The sequence below is a fragment of the Mirounga leonina genome, unplaced genomic scaffold (assembly GCF_011800145.1).
Source record: "Mirounga leonina isolate KUSES-001 unplaced genomic scaffold, KU_Mleo_1.0 Mir_126, whole genome shotgun sequence".
Taxonomy (NCBI): Eukaryota; Metazoa; Chordata; class Mammalia; order Carnivora; family Phocidae; genus Mirounga; species Mirounga leonina.
In genome coordinates this window covers 34,216,275-34,231,369 of record NW_023270314.1, presented here as the reverse complement: position 1 = coordinate 34,231,369, position 15,095 = coordinate 34,216,275, and the positions used below count along the sequence as shown (strand labels likewise).

Here is a 15,095-nt window from a genome sequence, read left to right as displayed (position 1 = left end):
TGATGAGTCACTAAACTTTACCCTGAACCTAATAATACATTATGTTAACTAAATTCGGTTTAAATAAACAAACAAACACTAATATCCACGTGTAAAAGACAGAAAGGAAACACATTTTAGAAGTAGCTATCTCTGGCTGGAGAGCTGTTATGATGGGCATTCCTATTTTCCTTCTATTTCCTTAGTATCTTCAATGAACATGCAATACTTTTATCATCAGAATGAGAGTTACTACCTTAAGAAAAAAATAACTTTATCCCCCATGCTCAGGTTATTTATATTCACACTTGAAACAATTATTTTATTCAGATTTACAGAACAGATAAAACAAGAAAGATTTTCTAGTAAAGGAAGAACTGCTCGTGGAGTGAAGAAAATAAAGAATACAAGCAACCTAGAAAAAAAAAAGGCAACCTAGAAATGAATATTAGTGAGGAGACTTTGGGCCTTGGGGAGACCAAAGATAAAAAGCAAAAAAGGATGGAAAAAGATGAAAGAAGTCCAAAACAATTTTGCCTTCTCTGCAAATGTACCTAGAGCTCTGCCTCTTGAGCAATCACCTTACTGGCATCAAATATTATCTACTTGCTGCTGTTAGAGGTTGATCATCCCTAGTACAACCTATAAAGTATGATAGTGTGCAGAAGAACCCTGATCAGACTATAAAACATGTAAAAATGAAGTGGTTTAACTCATGTCTAAAAATTGCCAGTGGGCTGCACAAACTTTTTATCATTCACACACATTCATATACACACGTATAGTCAAACTGATTATTAATTATACTATTAATGACTCTTATTGTGTCACCATAAAAGAGGGAAATAATATTTACAGGGATTTTTCTCCTAAGAAATACTATATCAAAGAAGTCAGGATATATACAGCACAATAAATGTTACTATAAAAAAACATCAAAATGAAGTTTGTTAACATTTGCACTTCAAAAATATTATTTTGGGGGCTGTCATTTTGTTCTTCATTCCCTATACTGCTAGCCCAGTTTTAACATAAATTCTTGTATTAGTTATAAGTAGTAGGTTTAACGCTAGAAATTATCAAGATGTACAGCACTAGATCTAGGTATAGGAAATTTACAAGAAGAAATCCTTAAGAAGTTACTTGCTTGCAAATTTAAATGTTACCACAGCAAGGTGATAAAAAGGACTGGAAATCCAAATATCTTGAATCCAACATTAACAAGCTATTGCCTTTTAAACAAAGTTACAATCCTTCCAGGCCTGTTTTCTTACCTGCCAAGAGGATACTAGGCTAGAGCCATGGGTTTCAACAAAAAGACCTCACCCAGCAAATTGCTATGCTTTACCTGTCAGTTCTCAGTAAACAGCAACAAGAAATCCTCTAAACTTAGCTGAAAATCCCTATCAAGAAGGATTTGCAAACAATGGTGGCTTCAACCTATTTCAAAAGTTTTAATACCCACCATTTTTACCCCAAACCCCTCAAGATCTCTCCTCTGAAGACAATCTTATCCCTCTACTATTAAGGTTTCAAGTTATAAAAACTAGCCTGTCTCAGGAAATGACTAAACACCATGGAAGCTCTTGAAAGGGTTCTTCCAGCTCTAAAATTCTTAGTAATTCTGTAATTTCCCATAATTAACAATATTGCAAATGGAATGCCTACTGAATCTTCTAAAACACATTATCACAAATCATGTAACAAAGGGTACAGATTTTAACAACCATGAAAGCCAATAAACAAAACACATATTAATATGTTAACCAATTTATTTTTAAAATCACAATGACATATTTTACATACTTGCAATACCACTAAAATTACAAGCTATAAAAGATTATTATTAAGGAAAAATGTGTCTTTAAAAAAAAAAAACCTGTTTCATTAAATCTTTGAATGAAAACTTGATATCCCACAAAATGCTAATCTTTCTACCAAAATACGCTGGCCTTCTAATGCCTTGAAGAGGAATAAGCAAAGAAACCTTTCACTCAGTTTTATAAACCTCTTTATCAGAGACAAAAGGATGAAAAGATCAACTAGTAGTCAACCTGCATTTCAATCTAGGCTCTAACACTAATCTGTGATTGGATGACCACCTTCCTCTCCTCCTTACGGTTTGATGAGCAAATGGAGGGATATATAGGAAAGCATTCTGAACACAGAAAATCACCACATGAATGATAAATAATTTATTCTACCCCCCAGAAACCATCAATAATAAAATTAATTTTGTAGCAACACATTATACTCTTTCAAATATATACCTTAATAGTAATGGCTACCATTCAGTGAGCCACTGTAATTAAGGCTTTACAGAAATTAACTCATCTAATTTTCTCAACAATGCTTCAAAAAAAAAAAACAAAAAAACCTGAGTAGCACACTGAAAATGACTGCCAATATGATCAGTAAGATAGCTGAAAATTTAACATCTGTTAAATTCAGTAATGTAGTCCCATTATAAAATTTTATTCTCAAAAATGATGGTTTCTGGGATTATTAAATATTAAATATATATACATTTAACAATCTACCATCCTATGTAAATTTGTCACAAATAATTTTAGTTCTCTGAAATCTTACTTCAATTATATAACAATTATCTTAAAAACAGCAGGTCCTTCTTAAAATATACATATTTATACACACATAGACCTATACAAGGAGAAAAAGAGAGAGTTTTACCTAGTAGTGACGTGGCAGTTTCATTTGGCTTAAATTTCTTAAGAGAAAGCTAATCGATCAAATTGGAAATTGGCCATGATGTTAGAACACACTTTACCAAATGGGCTTGACTCACAATGACTACACCAATAACTGATTTCATTCTTAACTTGAGCACAGGACTTCTCCAAAAACTAGGACTATGTTGGAAAATTAATTCTAAATTTCTTCTTCCTTTTACTCGTTAGCATACACTATTCATCTATCTTTCCTAGAATTCAAACTCTCAAAGAAGCTGGAACTGGGTCTCAGTCCTAGTATAATTCCTGGCATATGGTACGTTTTCATTAAGCATATGGAGAATTCTAGAATTTTGTTCACTACCATTTACTTCTGATAATTCACACAGAATTCCAACTTCTTCAAAGCTTATATATTAAAAAAAATAACATTTCCTTTCTAATACGTATATTCCTCTTTCAACAAACTTTTCTTGAACACCTATTATTTCCTAGGCACTTTGTCAAGCATCTTTGAAAAAGGTAACGAAAAGCTCTTATTTCCCTTAAGAAACTCACAACATAACAAGAAAGTAAATACATACATGTAGCACAACTATAATACACTAAATGATATAATGAAGATAAGCATCACATACTGAGGGACTATTCAGATTCTAAAAAGAATATGGCTACTCTCACAACTTTAACCAAAGAGCCACCCTCCTCTCTCTAGATAATTCATCCTCTTAAAATACCCAGCTTTGGGGCACCCGGGTGGCTCAGTCCTTAAGCGTCTGCCTTCGGCTCGGGTCACGATCCCAGGGTCCTGGGATCGAGCCCCACGTTGGGCTCCCTGCTCCGTGGGAGGCCTGCTTCTCCCTCTCCCACTCCCCCTGCTTGTGTTCCCTCTCTAGCTGTGTTTCTCTCTGTCAAATAAATAAATAAATAAAAACTTAAAAAAAAAAAAAGAATACTCAGCTTCATGAGAAAGACACAAATCAAGCCTGAATTTATGAGGAAATGCTAAAGCTTGATGAAGATCACAATCAGAGGTATGTACAAAAGACAAAGGAAGGCATGTTTCGGATGGGTCAAGGAGATAAGAGACACGAACTACGTTTTGAAGAATAAGCAGTTAACTAGGTAGGCAAAACGATAACAGAGCTGTAGAAAAATATCAGCAACTAATCCTGTTAGTCTGACTCTGGACAACTGGAAATAGTAAAGAAGCACAAGATGAGGGAAAATTCCAATACTTCTTTAATGTCTGCCTAATTTCTACAGTTGTATAGGTGTCTGCTAATTTATATAATTGATTTATCTTTAAAAGTAACAAGTTCATAGGTAAAAGATTATCTCAATCATAAGGTAAAAATTAGTTCCATTTTAATTATAATTAATTTGTTCCATTAACTTTAAACTCTGTAAATTCAAAAACAAACGCAAAATTTTAATTCTAAACGATTTTTCAATAAACAATCTCCAATATCACAAACCTATGTTTGGTATATTCTAGTTTTTGACAAGCACTCGCTATCAACTAACTTTAAATATCACTCAACAGAAAACTTACAATTTAGTCGAGGAATAAAATATATTTCATAATACACTGTACTCTTTCATGACTTCAGCAGTTCATGTTGTCAAGAAACACTTCTCATTTTTAGCCATGCTACGCAAATTTCAATAATGTGAATAAGTGTTGTGACATAATAAAAATAATAAACAACTTTCTAAAGTTATACCATAAAAATGCTAAGGTATTCATGCACATTATCATCCTTGAAATATGAAACTAATATATTGTTATATGTCAAATTAAAAATGGTAAAGTTAAAAATGTTTCAAAATTGAGAGGCAAATTATATTTTTTTACTTGCACACATACATGTTTTTTAAGTATACGACAAAAACAAATATAGTAATAGAAAAAATATGTAAAAGAGATGCACTAAGTTCCTTACGTTCTTAATCTTCAAAAACAACCATATATTGTGTTATAACATTACTGTGTTATAAAAATACTATTTCCGTGTTTAAAGACAAAGATATGAAGACTCAGGGTCACTCATCTCAGTTACTAGTCTTAACTGTAAACACTTGCTTTGAATCAAATAATAGCATCAAAATACAAAACAAAATTGTGAAAAGTTTTTAAAAAGTAATGCTAAAATATATACCTACAAATTATGGACGAAATAGCCTGATAACATTTTCTCAATCTTAAAAGTTATTGGTGGGTGCCTGCCTAACTCAGTTGGAAGAGCATGCGACTCTTGATCTCGGGGTCATGAGTTCAAGCCCCATGCTGGGTGTAGAGATTACTCAAAATAAATAACTTAAAAAAAAAAGTTATTGGAAAAGCAATGCTACGTGTCAAATAGCAATAGTAAAATTTAAAGGAACATTAGCTGAAAAAGTTTAAATGCCTCTAATGTTCCAAATATTTTCTAGCTTCTGGGGCTGCCAAGGGTTAAGAGTGCCCAGAAGGACAGATAAACATCTAGACAATATTACCACAACATGGTGATTCTCTAGGAATAATTACATATACATTGACATAGACTGAATCAATAAAACAGTTGGGGTGGGGAGGTTATAATCCCAGAAGGATTTAAGAAGGGCCATTTGATGAAAATACTTCAGTGCTGATGCAGCATTAGATTGGTTAAGATATGCAGCAGGAAACGAAGCTAGCTAGGAAGGCAGTTCAGATATCGATAATATAGCCCTGAATATCATACTCAGGAGCTCAACCTTTATTCAATAAAGAGGTCTTTATTCACTGGAGATCTCTCTCTCTTTTTTTTTTTTTTTAAATAAAGGGACAAACATAATCACATAGTTTCAAAAAAACATACTGAAGATAATGTTAGCAGCATTGTGAAGAGACCAATTTGTCATAATTCATGAGAGAAATGACATGGGCTTCTAAAGTACAGCAACAACATGGGCGCCTGGGTGGCTCAGTTGGTTAAGCAACTGCCTTCGGCTCAGGTCATGATCCTGGAGTTCTGGGATCGAGTCCCACGTCGGGCTCCCTGCTCAGCAGGGAGTCTGCTTCTCCCTCTGACCCTCCTCCCTCTCATGCTCTCTGTCTCTCATTCTCTCTCTCTCTCTCTCTCTCTCTCTCTCTCTCTCTCTCTCTCGCAAATAAATAAATAAATAAATAAATAAATAAATAAATAAATAAATAAATAAATAAATAAATAAAGTACAGCAACATAAACTGGAAAAAGGACAGATCTGAGAGACAATCCAAAGACGGGACATGAGGGATGACGATGAATTAGAATCAAACTTGAGACAATCACAGTTTCTGACTTAGATTCCAAAAGTTTATGCCACATACAAAGTGAAGCATATAGAGAAGAAGCCAGGTTTCAGTGGGCAGAAACTGATTTCAGAGATATACAAGAAAAACTAGGAGTAAGTCGTGTTAGAGACATCAAAAAGGGAGAATTTCATTAAAAAAAAAAAAAGGCTACCAACATCAAATACTATGGAGGTAACATGGAAAGAAGAGATTAGGCCACTGAGTTTAACAAGTAGGTCACTAGGTTATCAGGGAGATCTTACTCAACGAACTATAAATGAAAGGAAAAGAATGCCTGCTGAAGTAAATCTGTTGGATGTAGAAACCCAAGCTAGTAAAACCCTACACCAGCAGTTCATAAACTTTTTGGTCTCAGGCTCTCTGTACACTCTCAAAGTTAAAAGAGCTTTAGTTTATGTAAGTCTTATCTAGCAAGAAATAAATTACTATAGTAGAAATAAAAATAGCTAAAATTTAAATATATATTAGTTCATTAAAAAAATAAAGAGCACATTTTAACATAAATATTTTTATTTTAAAAAACCCTGTATTTTCCAAAACAAAAGTAATTTTGTGTGAAGAGTAGCACTTGCATACTTTTGCAAACCTCTAATATCTGGCTTAACAGAAGACATCTGGACTGTCATATCTACTTCTGCATTCAATTTGTTGCAATAGGTTGGTTCAGTTTAAGAATATGAAGAAAATCTGGACTCCCACAAATATGCAGTTGAATAGGGAAGAGTATTTTAACAGCCTTTTCAGATAATTATATCCATAATTGTATCCATAATTATCTGAAAACACACAAGTAGTTATTTCTCAAAGGTTAGTTGCAACGTGAAATCTGAAACCACATCAACAAAGTTTTCATAGTTGTCCCTTAAAATCTATTGGTTTATTTTGTACTTTAAATAGATTATCTATGCATGGGTTTTGTAACATCATACATTGGTTATTAGAAAATACTGGTTCACTGAGTTATGCAAATCCTCCAAATACCAACAAATTGCATGATAAAATATCAGAAATTACGTTCACTGGTACCACCACCTAATTTCATCTTTCAAGTACTAGGAACTATAGCGGTTACACATTTTCAAAAATTCTAGTTTTCACTTGAAAGTTCAATTTTTATCATTGGCAACAAATACTATCAATTGTTTTCACATCAAGGAAAACAATTCACTGTGTTCACTTTCGAGAAAATATGTGCTACATATCCAAGTCTGAATAGCCATAGTTTGTCAGGCATTCTTTCAAGTAAAAATGATGTTCTATGAAAAAAGCTGCTAGTTCTGCTTGCAGCTCCAACAACTACACAAAATGCTTTCCCTTCAATCAACCACTGCATTCTGATATGCAGCAGAAGTGCTTTACTTGTACTTTCCAGTTCATCAGACAATATTAAAAAAAACACGAGACTTCCTAAAATTAGTAACTTTTACTGCTTCATCAAGGGAATACACTCTTAAGTGAAACTGGCATTATTTTTCCTTCACACGCATAGTAGTGACGATGATAAATACAGGTAACAATTTGGTACCACTGCTTTGATTCATGCTAAGGGGCCAGTAGTTTTACCCACCCTTGCCTTTGCACCACCACTGCAGTGTCAACACAGCAAAAAAAGGCAAATAACATCTTAATGTGATTTTGAAAATAGTTTAGACCTTACAGACTCCCTAAAAGGGTCTCAAGGATCCCCAAGGTTCCTCAGATCACACTTTGAAAACCACTAATCCAACCACTAATCACTTTAGGAATTTCTCTGTAAACAATGAATTCCTGCGACTACGCTAACCCAAGATATGAAGACGAAAACCAACTAACCAACCTCCTAGAATAAGGAGTCTCTGAACAACAACAGCTGTGTGGTAGCTGGAAAGGCTCCTCAGACAGGTAAGGGAGGCTGGGGAACTCTGCATTTCTGAAAAACGAACTGACTTAGATGGCCCTCAATTTTTTCTCCCATTCCTACATCAAGGGTAGCAGGATCTGTGACAAACCTCAAATTAGAAGACGGAAAGCATATATGATAACAATAATACTGAAAAGATCTTTGATTTTTATCAGATAATTGGCCAGGACCCTGGGATCATGACCTGAGCCAAAGGCAGATGCCCAGGCGACTGAGCCACCCAAGGCGCCCCAACACTACTTTTTTTAAATGAGAAAATTTTAACCTCTTTGACGTATACATATTTACTAATACTACTTCATGTATAGAATTTGATACAAAGTGTTTCTGATTTGACAACAAAATCACAAAATTTTACAAAGAAAACATCTATTTGCTCACCACTGTATGTCCAACACCTAGCTCAACCTTTAAATAAAATAAGATGTTCAGTAAACACTGCTGAACACTGAAGTAGTTGAAATGGTTAAGAACACAGGTCACCAGACACCTAGTACAACTAGTGCTCTTTCTTCCATGTGAAATCTTTTTCATTGTTCTCTAAAACAACATCTCTAAAAAATCTAAGAGAACTATTACAACTTATCCTGAGAAAATATAACATTACCTGTTATACTTTAAATTACACCTGAAAGTCCACTATAGACTAAGTGTCTTATATGTTCTCATTCAGATCACATTTCAAAATCAAAACAAATAGCTCCATCATACTCATCTTTAAATATCTGCCATCTGAGTCAAGCAGTGATTTCCATTCCTATATGAAGAGGCAATAAGATACTATTTTAACTCAATCATCATACATTGATTGTACTACCCTTATACACACTAAATTTTTCTCTGATGATTCAGAATGGTTCTTCATTTCCTAAAGTTTCTGAGGTTTATATTTGAGACACTTATTGCCTTATAAAAACTTGAGATATAAAGATGGAGACTGTATAGTACCTTTGATAGTAATTTGTCACCATAGCTTTTTCTTTTTTAAATGTTTCCTGTCAGTATGACATTTATCATTGCTTCTCTCACAAGAGCACAATGTAGAAAACTTCAGGTACTTGAACTATCTAGTTATTTAGATTCTGGATAAAAAAAGAGATTAATCAAATTTAAACTAATTAAGGCCAGCAAGCACAAAACTGAAATTCAATCACAGAAATGGCATAAATTTAAAGAATATAACTGATCAATTTAGGAATTGAAGCTACTTCAAATCATGTTTCATTTTAAAATACTACTATGAATATGACCTCATTTCATTGCATAGAGTTATTTTGCAGAAAATCGTGACCTACCAAGGATATAGCCAAAAAAAAAAAAAAGGGTCTTCTGTTGATATATAAAGGATTTGAACTCGATATTCCTTAAAGACAAAATTGTCAGTAAAGACTTTGGAGGGAGACCATGGGCTCCGTCTTCTCTGGAGGTTTAAAAAGAAGAGACTTTTCAGATGTCTGGGATGGCTGAGACTTGGCCTCACATTTGGCGACTTCCAGACAGAATCAGTTCAAAGGTCAGTTTGACCCAAGCAATTCAAGTACCGTAGGTCAGTCACAAACAAGTCATTAGCAAACTGCATCTTCTGCTCTGCACCTATCCAGTCCCTGCTTTGATAATCTCCAACCTTACCCATGAAACTACCCTAACTGCTAATTAACATGCCAGTTGTACAAAATTATTTCTTCCAGCTCCTGAAACGTTTGCTTCTCACTAGTATTCTGCAATCTGTTTTTCCAACATTACCAGAGAAGGAAATATTTTGTGGTACAGTCAGTATCTGCCCTATTAACAATGACCTGTTCCATTATTCTATCCAAACATGGATTCCACTCTGAATTGCAGAAACAGTGGCAGGAAAATAACAGATAACACAGAAATTAGAGCTCTTAGGTTTAACTTAGGGCCAAAATCAAAAGAGAAGAGACAATTCAGCGAGAGGAAGGAAGAAGCTGAGAGGGTCGTAGTGTAGAACACTTACTTTTAGGAACAGAGAGTCCCTTAGACTTCTGGTGAGTTGCCCAGAGCCTCTTCAGTTTCAATCCAAATGACAATGCTTCTCTGAGTCCTCCTCAAGTAATGTTTCCACCACTAAAAATTGGATCTACAAGAGCTCAGATGTACTGGTAAAAAAATATCAGGGGCCCCCATGTGGGCCTCAAGACTCTTTTAAACTAGGCCCACTTCTCTGTCCTGGGCCAACTCCCCTGTGCACTATATTCCTTCTTCTTCCAGGTGCCAGGTATTCAGCCTGTTTCTTCTCTTCTGAGCTGCCACCACCTACTCTATTTCTTAGGGTTCCTCTAACCCCAAGACTGGCTGTGGAGTAGGACAACAGCTTCCCCCCTTCCTTGCTGTCCCTGCAAATAAACATATAGGCTCTTCTAATTTCAGTATTTTTTCTAATGGCTACAAGAAAATAGAGAGGAAACAACAAAAAGCAACAACATCGTACTAGAGATTAAGATTATAATAATTGTCTCCACTTTAAAGTTCCTGCCTCCAAAAACCATTTTCTGAAAATTGCTGGAGTGTTTTAAGCAGTATAAAGTACTAACATAGATACACAAATATATTCTAACCAAATCCAACCTTATATAAAGATATACTCTACTTTTCAAAACACTTAAATCACGGGTCCAAAAATAGTTGCCACATTCACTTTAGGAAATAGGTGCTTTTTTTATTTTTAGAATGGTCTATTATATTCCCTTGAATTTAGAAGATGTTTTAAAGTTTGCTTCTTAAAGGATATCATGAAAAATGCTCAATACGTTTTATCCAACGTAAATGAAAATATACAAAAAGCACATTATGATCCACAAAAAGGTATGTCAAAAGCAGCTAGCTTCACTAAGCAAATCTCAAAATTTAAGTTATTGCCAACCATGTGTCTCTACATTTAAAAAATTTAATAAATTGCTGTGAATGGGGTTTAAAAATCTGGATATCTCATTTTTAGAAATCTAATTCCTACTGAATATATAAATTTAATGTCAATTTTGAGTAAGGCCTTTTTTAAAGCAACAATATATCACATCAGTATTCGTATACTCTTGTGACAGCATAGTTTCTAACAGACTTTCTAATATCAAAATACATGATGTCTAAATATTAACCTATAAATCACATTATTACAATAAATTCAAAGGCTACTTTCCTATAAAGGTGAAGGAACTCTGTAACCAAGTGTTGGCAGATCAAGAATGTCAGACTTTGAATTTCCTCTATGATTTTCTTTATCCACTTAATTCACTTAAGTGGTTTTTTAAAAAGAACGACCTATTATTCTGTACGCCTACAATAAAATAAAGACTGAAAATAGGCAGAGATCATTTCATCTCATTTGTATAGTCTGAGAGATTGCCGTTTAATCAAACTAAAAATATTCAGATACTTTAAGTAAAACTGTGTCCCTGTGACTGGGCTCACCTCCAACTATTTATAAAATCTTAGGGAATAAGAATAAAAATACTAACCAAAACCTTGATCTGACCCTTCCAGACATGTATACTAAAAAAAAAAAAAAATGAAGTTTAACCTATTGTGTATTCTATAATCAGATACTTTTTTTTTTTTGAGGAACGAAATTAAATTACATCTTTTGCTTCTACAGAAGATTTCATGGTTTTTCTTTGATTCCTACACACTAACACAACAATGCAGCCAACATTATTATACCCGGAATGGGGGGGGGGCATTACACCCAGCAATACGAATTAAATCGCAGTAGCTAATGCCTCCCTTAAATAATTTATTCTCTCTTGGCAGCAAATAACGTTACGGCCTCTTCAATTACCCAACACCGCAAACCATCGCTTGGGTCGCGATCAACCTGACCCAATTCCTATCGCGGCCACCACCTCAGTCTCGCCTCCTCCCGCCGGGCCTGCAAGTGTCATGGGAGGGGGCGGCAGCCGCAGGGGCGTCCTCTGCGCCGCGACCCGGGCGGCCGACGGCGCGCGGGGCAGGCCCGGGACTCACCGGGTGGAGGTGCCCTTCCGCACATCGCACATCATGCACTTGAAGGCCTCGGCGCTGTTCCGGAAGGTGCAGACGCTACAGTCCCAGTAACCCTCATCCGAGGACGGCTTCGGCTGCCGCTTCGGCCTGCAGGACACAACCCGGACACGACGCGCGCGGGGTTATCAGCAGGCCGCGCCCGGCGCCCGGGCCCCGCGGCCGCCCCCGCCCCGCCCCCCGCCCCAATTCCGCGACCCCCGCCCCGCGGGCCCCCGGCGCGCCGCGCTCCGGCTCGGAGTGGGAGGGAAGTCAGGATGGGGGAGGGCGCGGGCGCGGGCGCGGCCGCCGCCGCTCTGACACCCCGGACTGCCGCTCCGGCCGCCGCCATCGCGGCTCCATTGTGGGGCGGCCGGCGCCGGCCCCTCACGCGGCAGCGCTCGCGCAGCAGCGGCGCCGGCGCCGCCCCCGTTCTGGCCCCGCTGCCCGGGCGGCGAGCGAGACCGCCGCCCGAAACCCGGCGCGAGGGCCCCGCCGCCGGCACAGTCCGGGCCCCGGGGGCCCGGGCGCTGTTACCTGGTCGGGCTCTTCTTGTCTCCCATGGCTTGGCTACAAACGCACGCCGAGAGTCGCCGCCGCGGCCGCTCTGTTTGTCAATAAGGAGGATAATAAGCCGGGCGGAAGCGGGCGGGGGAGGAGGGAGGAGGGGGCGGGGAAGGCCGCACCGCCGCGCTCGGGAGCCGCCGCCGGATCCCACGCAGCCTCCAGCTGTCGGGGAAACTCCTGCCTGGGCGCACGTGACCCGCGCCGGCCAACCAGCGGCGGCGCCGGAGACTTCAAACGCGGCCAGCGCGGCCCAGCACCCGCGGCGAGTTCTCGGGCGCGCGGCGTGGGGGTGGTCGCTGCAGCCCGGGGCGCCGCCGCCGCCTCTTCGGCCGGTTCTCCGCGCTTCCCCGCCGCCTTCCGGGGGGTGGCGGGGGTGGCCACCCGCTCCCGAGCCCCTCTGGCGGGGGATGCTCAGTCATCCCGCGGGAGGTGTGCTCCCAGGTGGGGCCGGCGCTTGGAGGTCAGCCCAGCTCGGGAGGAGTGCCCGGGCGCGGTCTCCAGGTGAACCGCTTTCCCGGCCTCGGCGGTCCTCGGCTCCTCAGACTCAGCCCGAGGGATACCTGGGGGAACCAACCACTCTTGAGCGCCATTGCTAGGTGCCTTAAAATACTGATTTTCTGTACGCAAATCTCTGCCGAGAAGGTATTGTGGCCCTTAATTTAGAGGAAACGAAACCGAGGCTCAAGAGGTTAGGTGACTTCCTCTGTATTATATAATTAGAAGATGACAAAGCCAGGAATTTAACCTTGGTTTTAATTCCAAATGCACTCTTTGGCCCCCTAGTACTCTACAGTAACTGCTTTAGAAGAAAACAAAACAAAAAACTCATAAGCCCTTTTTTTAAAATAACGAGTTTACCTATTCCCTGAATGCTATCTGTTGACTAAGAAAGGAACACCTTTCTCCCAAGTCTCATTACCTCAGCATACTAGGTGCCCTCATCTCATACCAGACTCTAGCAACAACCATCTAACTGGTCTCGGAAGCAGCCCCCCACCTCCCCAGTCTATTCGGTGATCTACAGCCAGATTAAAAATAAAATACTGACAACCTTAGGCTACCACTCTGATCCAGTACTTTGCTAAGGCTCTCAGACTCCATAGCTTGGCATTCAAAGATTTCAACTTTCTCCCTATTTCCCTATCCAACTCCCCATCAGAAAAGCTGCCTCCTGACAAAGCAGATGAAATCATGTATTCCTTTCCCAAAACTCTTCCTTTACCTACATGGGTGGCTTCTGCATAAAATATTTTCCTCTTCTCTCAGCTTGTACTGTTTCTACCTATCTTTCTAGTTTCACAGCAAGTCCGAATTCCTGATCTGAGTAACTGAAAGAATCTTAATGTACTGTAAAGGAACTAGTAAAGTCAGAATTCCCAGGTTCTCAGCCACTTCACTGATGGACCTTGGAAATTGTGCTTAAGTTCTGTAATTCTCAACTTCTTCTCTGCAAAATGGTATCTATAATTATTATGAGGTGGTGCGATTAATAAAAAAAAATAGCAAAAATAGCTATGGTAGCCCTTTTAGAAGAACTAGGAACCCAGTTTTTTTAGCATTATATGCCAGGCGCTTTGTAAATCTCTTCACACGAATGCCTTATTTTTATTTATTTATTTTTTTAAGATTTTACTTATTTATTTGACAGAGAGAGACACAGCGAGAGAGGGAACAAAAGCAGGGGGAGTGGAAGAGGGAGAAGCAGGCTTCCCGCCGAGCAGGGAGGCTGATGTGGGGCTCAATCCCAGGACCCTGGGATCATGACCTGAGCCAAAGGTAGATGCTTAAGGACTGAGCCACCCAAGTGCCCCCAGAATGCCTTATTTTTAAAGGACTCAAAGTATTATGCAAATATTCTCGTCAACAAGCCTATCCCTTCATTTGAAAGATAAGGAATTTAGGCCCCAGGTTAAATGGTTTTTCTTTAATGAAAAGGCCAGGTTTAGAGCTCAGATATCTTATTCGTCTTTTACTAAACCACGGTTTCTGATTAAATCACCTCAGTTTACAGGGGTCCCTGAACTCGCTGCACCATCTGTGCTTTTTTGAAAGTGTCACTTACCAGACTCCGACATCAAATTGGAAACCTTGAGGAGTATGATTGAGAAAAGCAAACAAGAGATCTAAGGCCCAGTCTTCAATCTTTCAGTAATACGATGGGTAAACTTAGGTAAGTCACTTCCAATTTTCCATCTGTAAAAATAAAGGAGTTAAAACTATTACTTTAAGGTCCCCTCCAAGTCTAAGGCATTATGATGTTTTAAAATTCCTCAACTAGATGGATAAGGAGACTGGCAAGAACTGGTCTACTTGCAAAAGTGATGGCAACAATGTATTTTTAAGTCAAAAGAAAACCAAATCACTCTAAAACTCTCCCATGCTGCGCATCACCCTTTCACTAGAATACAGCCTCCACCACTGGAAAGTAAACTCCATTTCTGAATCATATAATCAAGAAGGGCAGGAACTTTTATATTTTGTCTTCATCACTGCATGTCCAGCCCCTAGAATAGTCCGACACATAGTTGGTAGTCAGTAAATATTCTGAGAATGAATACATTCACTTATGTCCCAGTTCTTGAGTGAGATATGTTTGCATACCAGGATTTATAGCCTGTTAAACATACTGTGTGCAGAGGATGGC

The 15,095-nt window shown here is 38.7% G+C and overlaps 1 protein-coding gene across 9 annotated transcripts in view; it reads right to left on the bottom strand.

Moving 5' to 3' along the window:
- The window catches only part of YAF2 (YY1 associated factor 2), a 73,613-nt gene extending 61,008 nt beyond the window's left edge, over positions 1–12,605 (bottom strand). For 3 of the 9 annotated variants that reach the window (XR_004678781.1, XR_004678783.1, XR_004678784.1), the window contains exons 1-3: positions 12,422–12,605; positions 11,870–11,995; positions 9,867–10,245 (exon numbers count right to left, since the gene is read on the bottom strand). Coding sequence is in view for 3 of the 9 variants with exons in the window: in XM_035002864.1 (XP_034858755.1) it covers positions 10,044–10,245; positions 11,870–11,995; positions 12,422–12,447 (354 nt within the window). In the remaining 6 variants the exon portion in view is untranslated. Of the gene's footprint in view, positions 1–6,575; positions 10,246–11,869; positions 11,996–12,421 lie in introns of those variants that run through there. The other 6 variants (XR_004678782.1, XM_035002864.1, XM_035002865.1 and 3 more) reach the window with 6 other exon arrangements.
- Between the last annotated feature and the right edge of the window lie 2,490 nt (positions 12,606–15,095).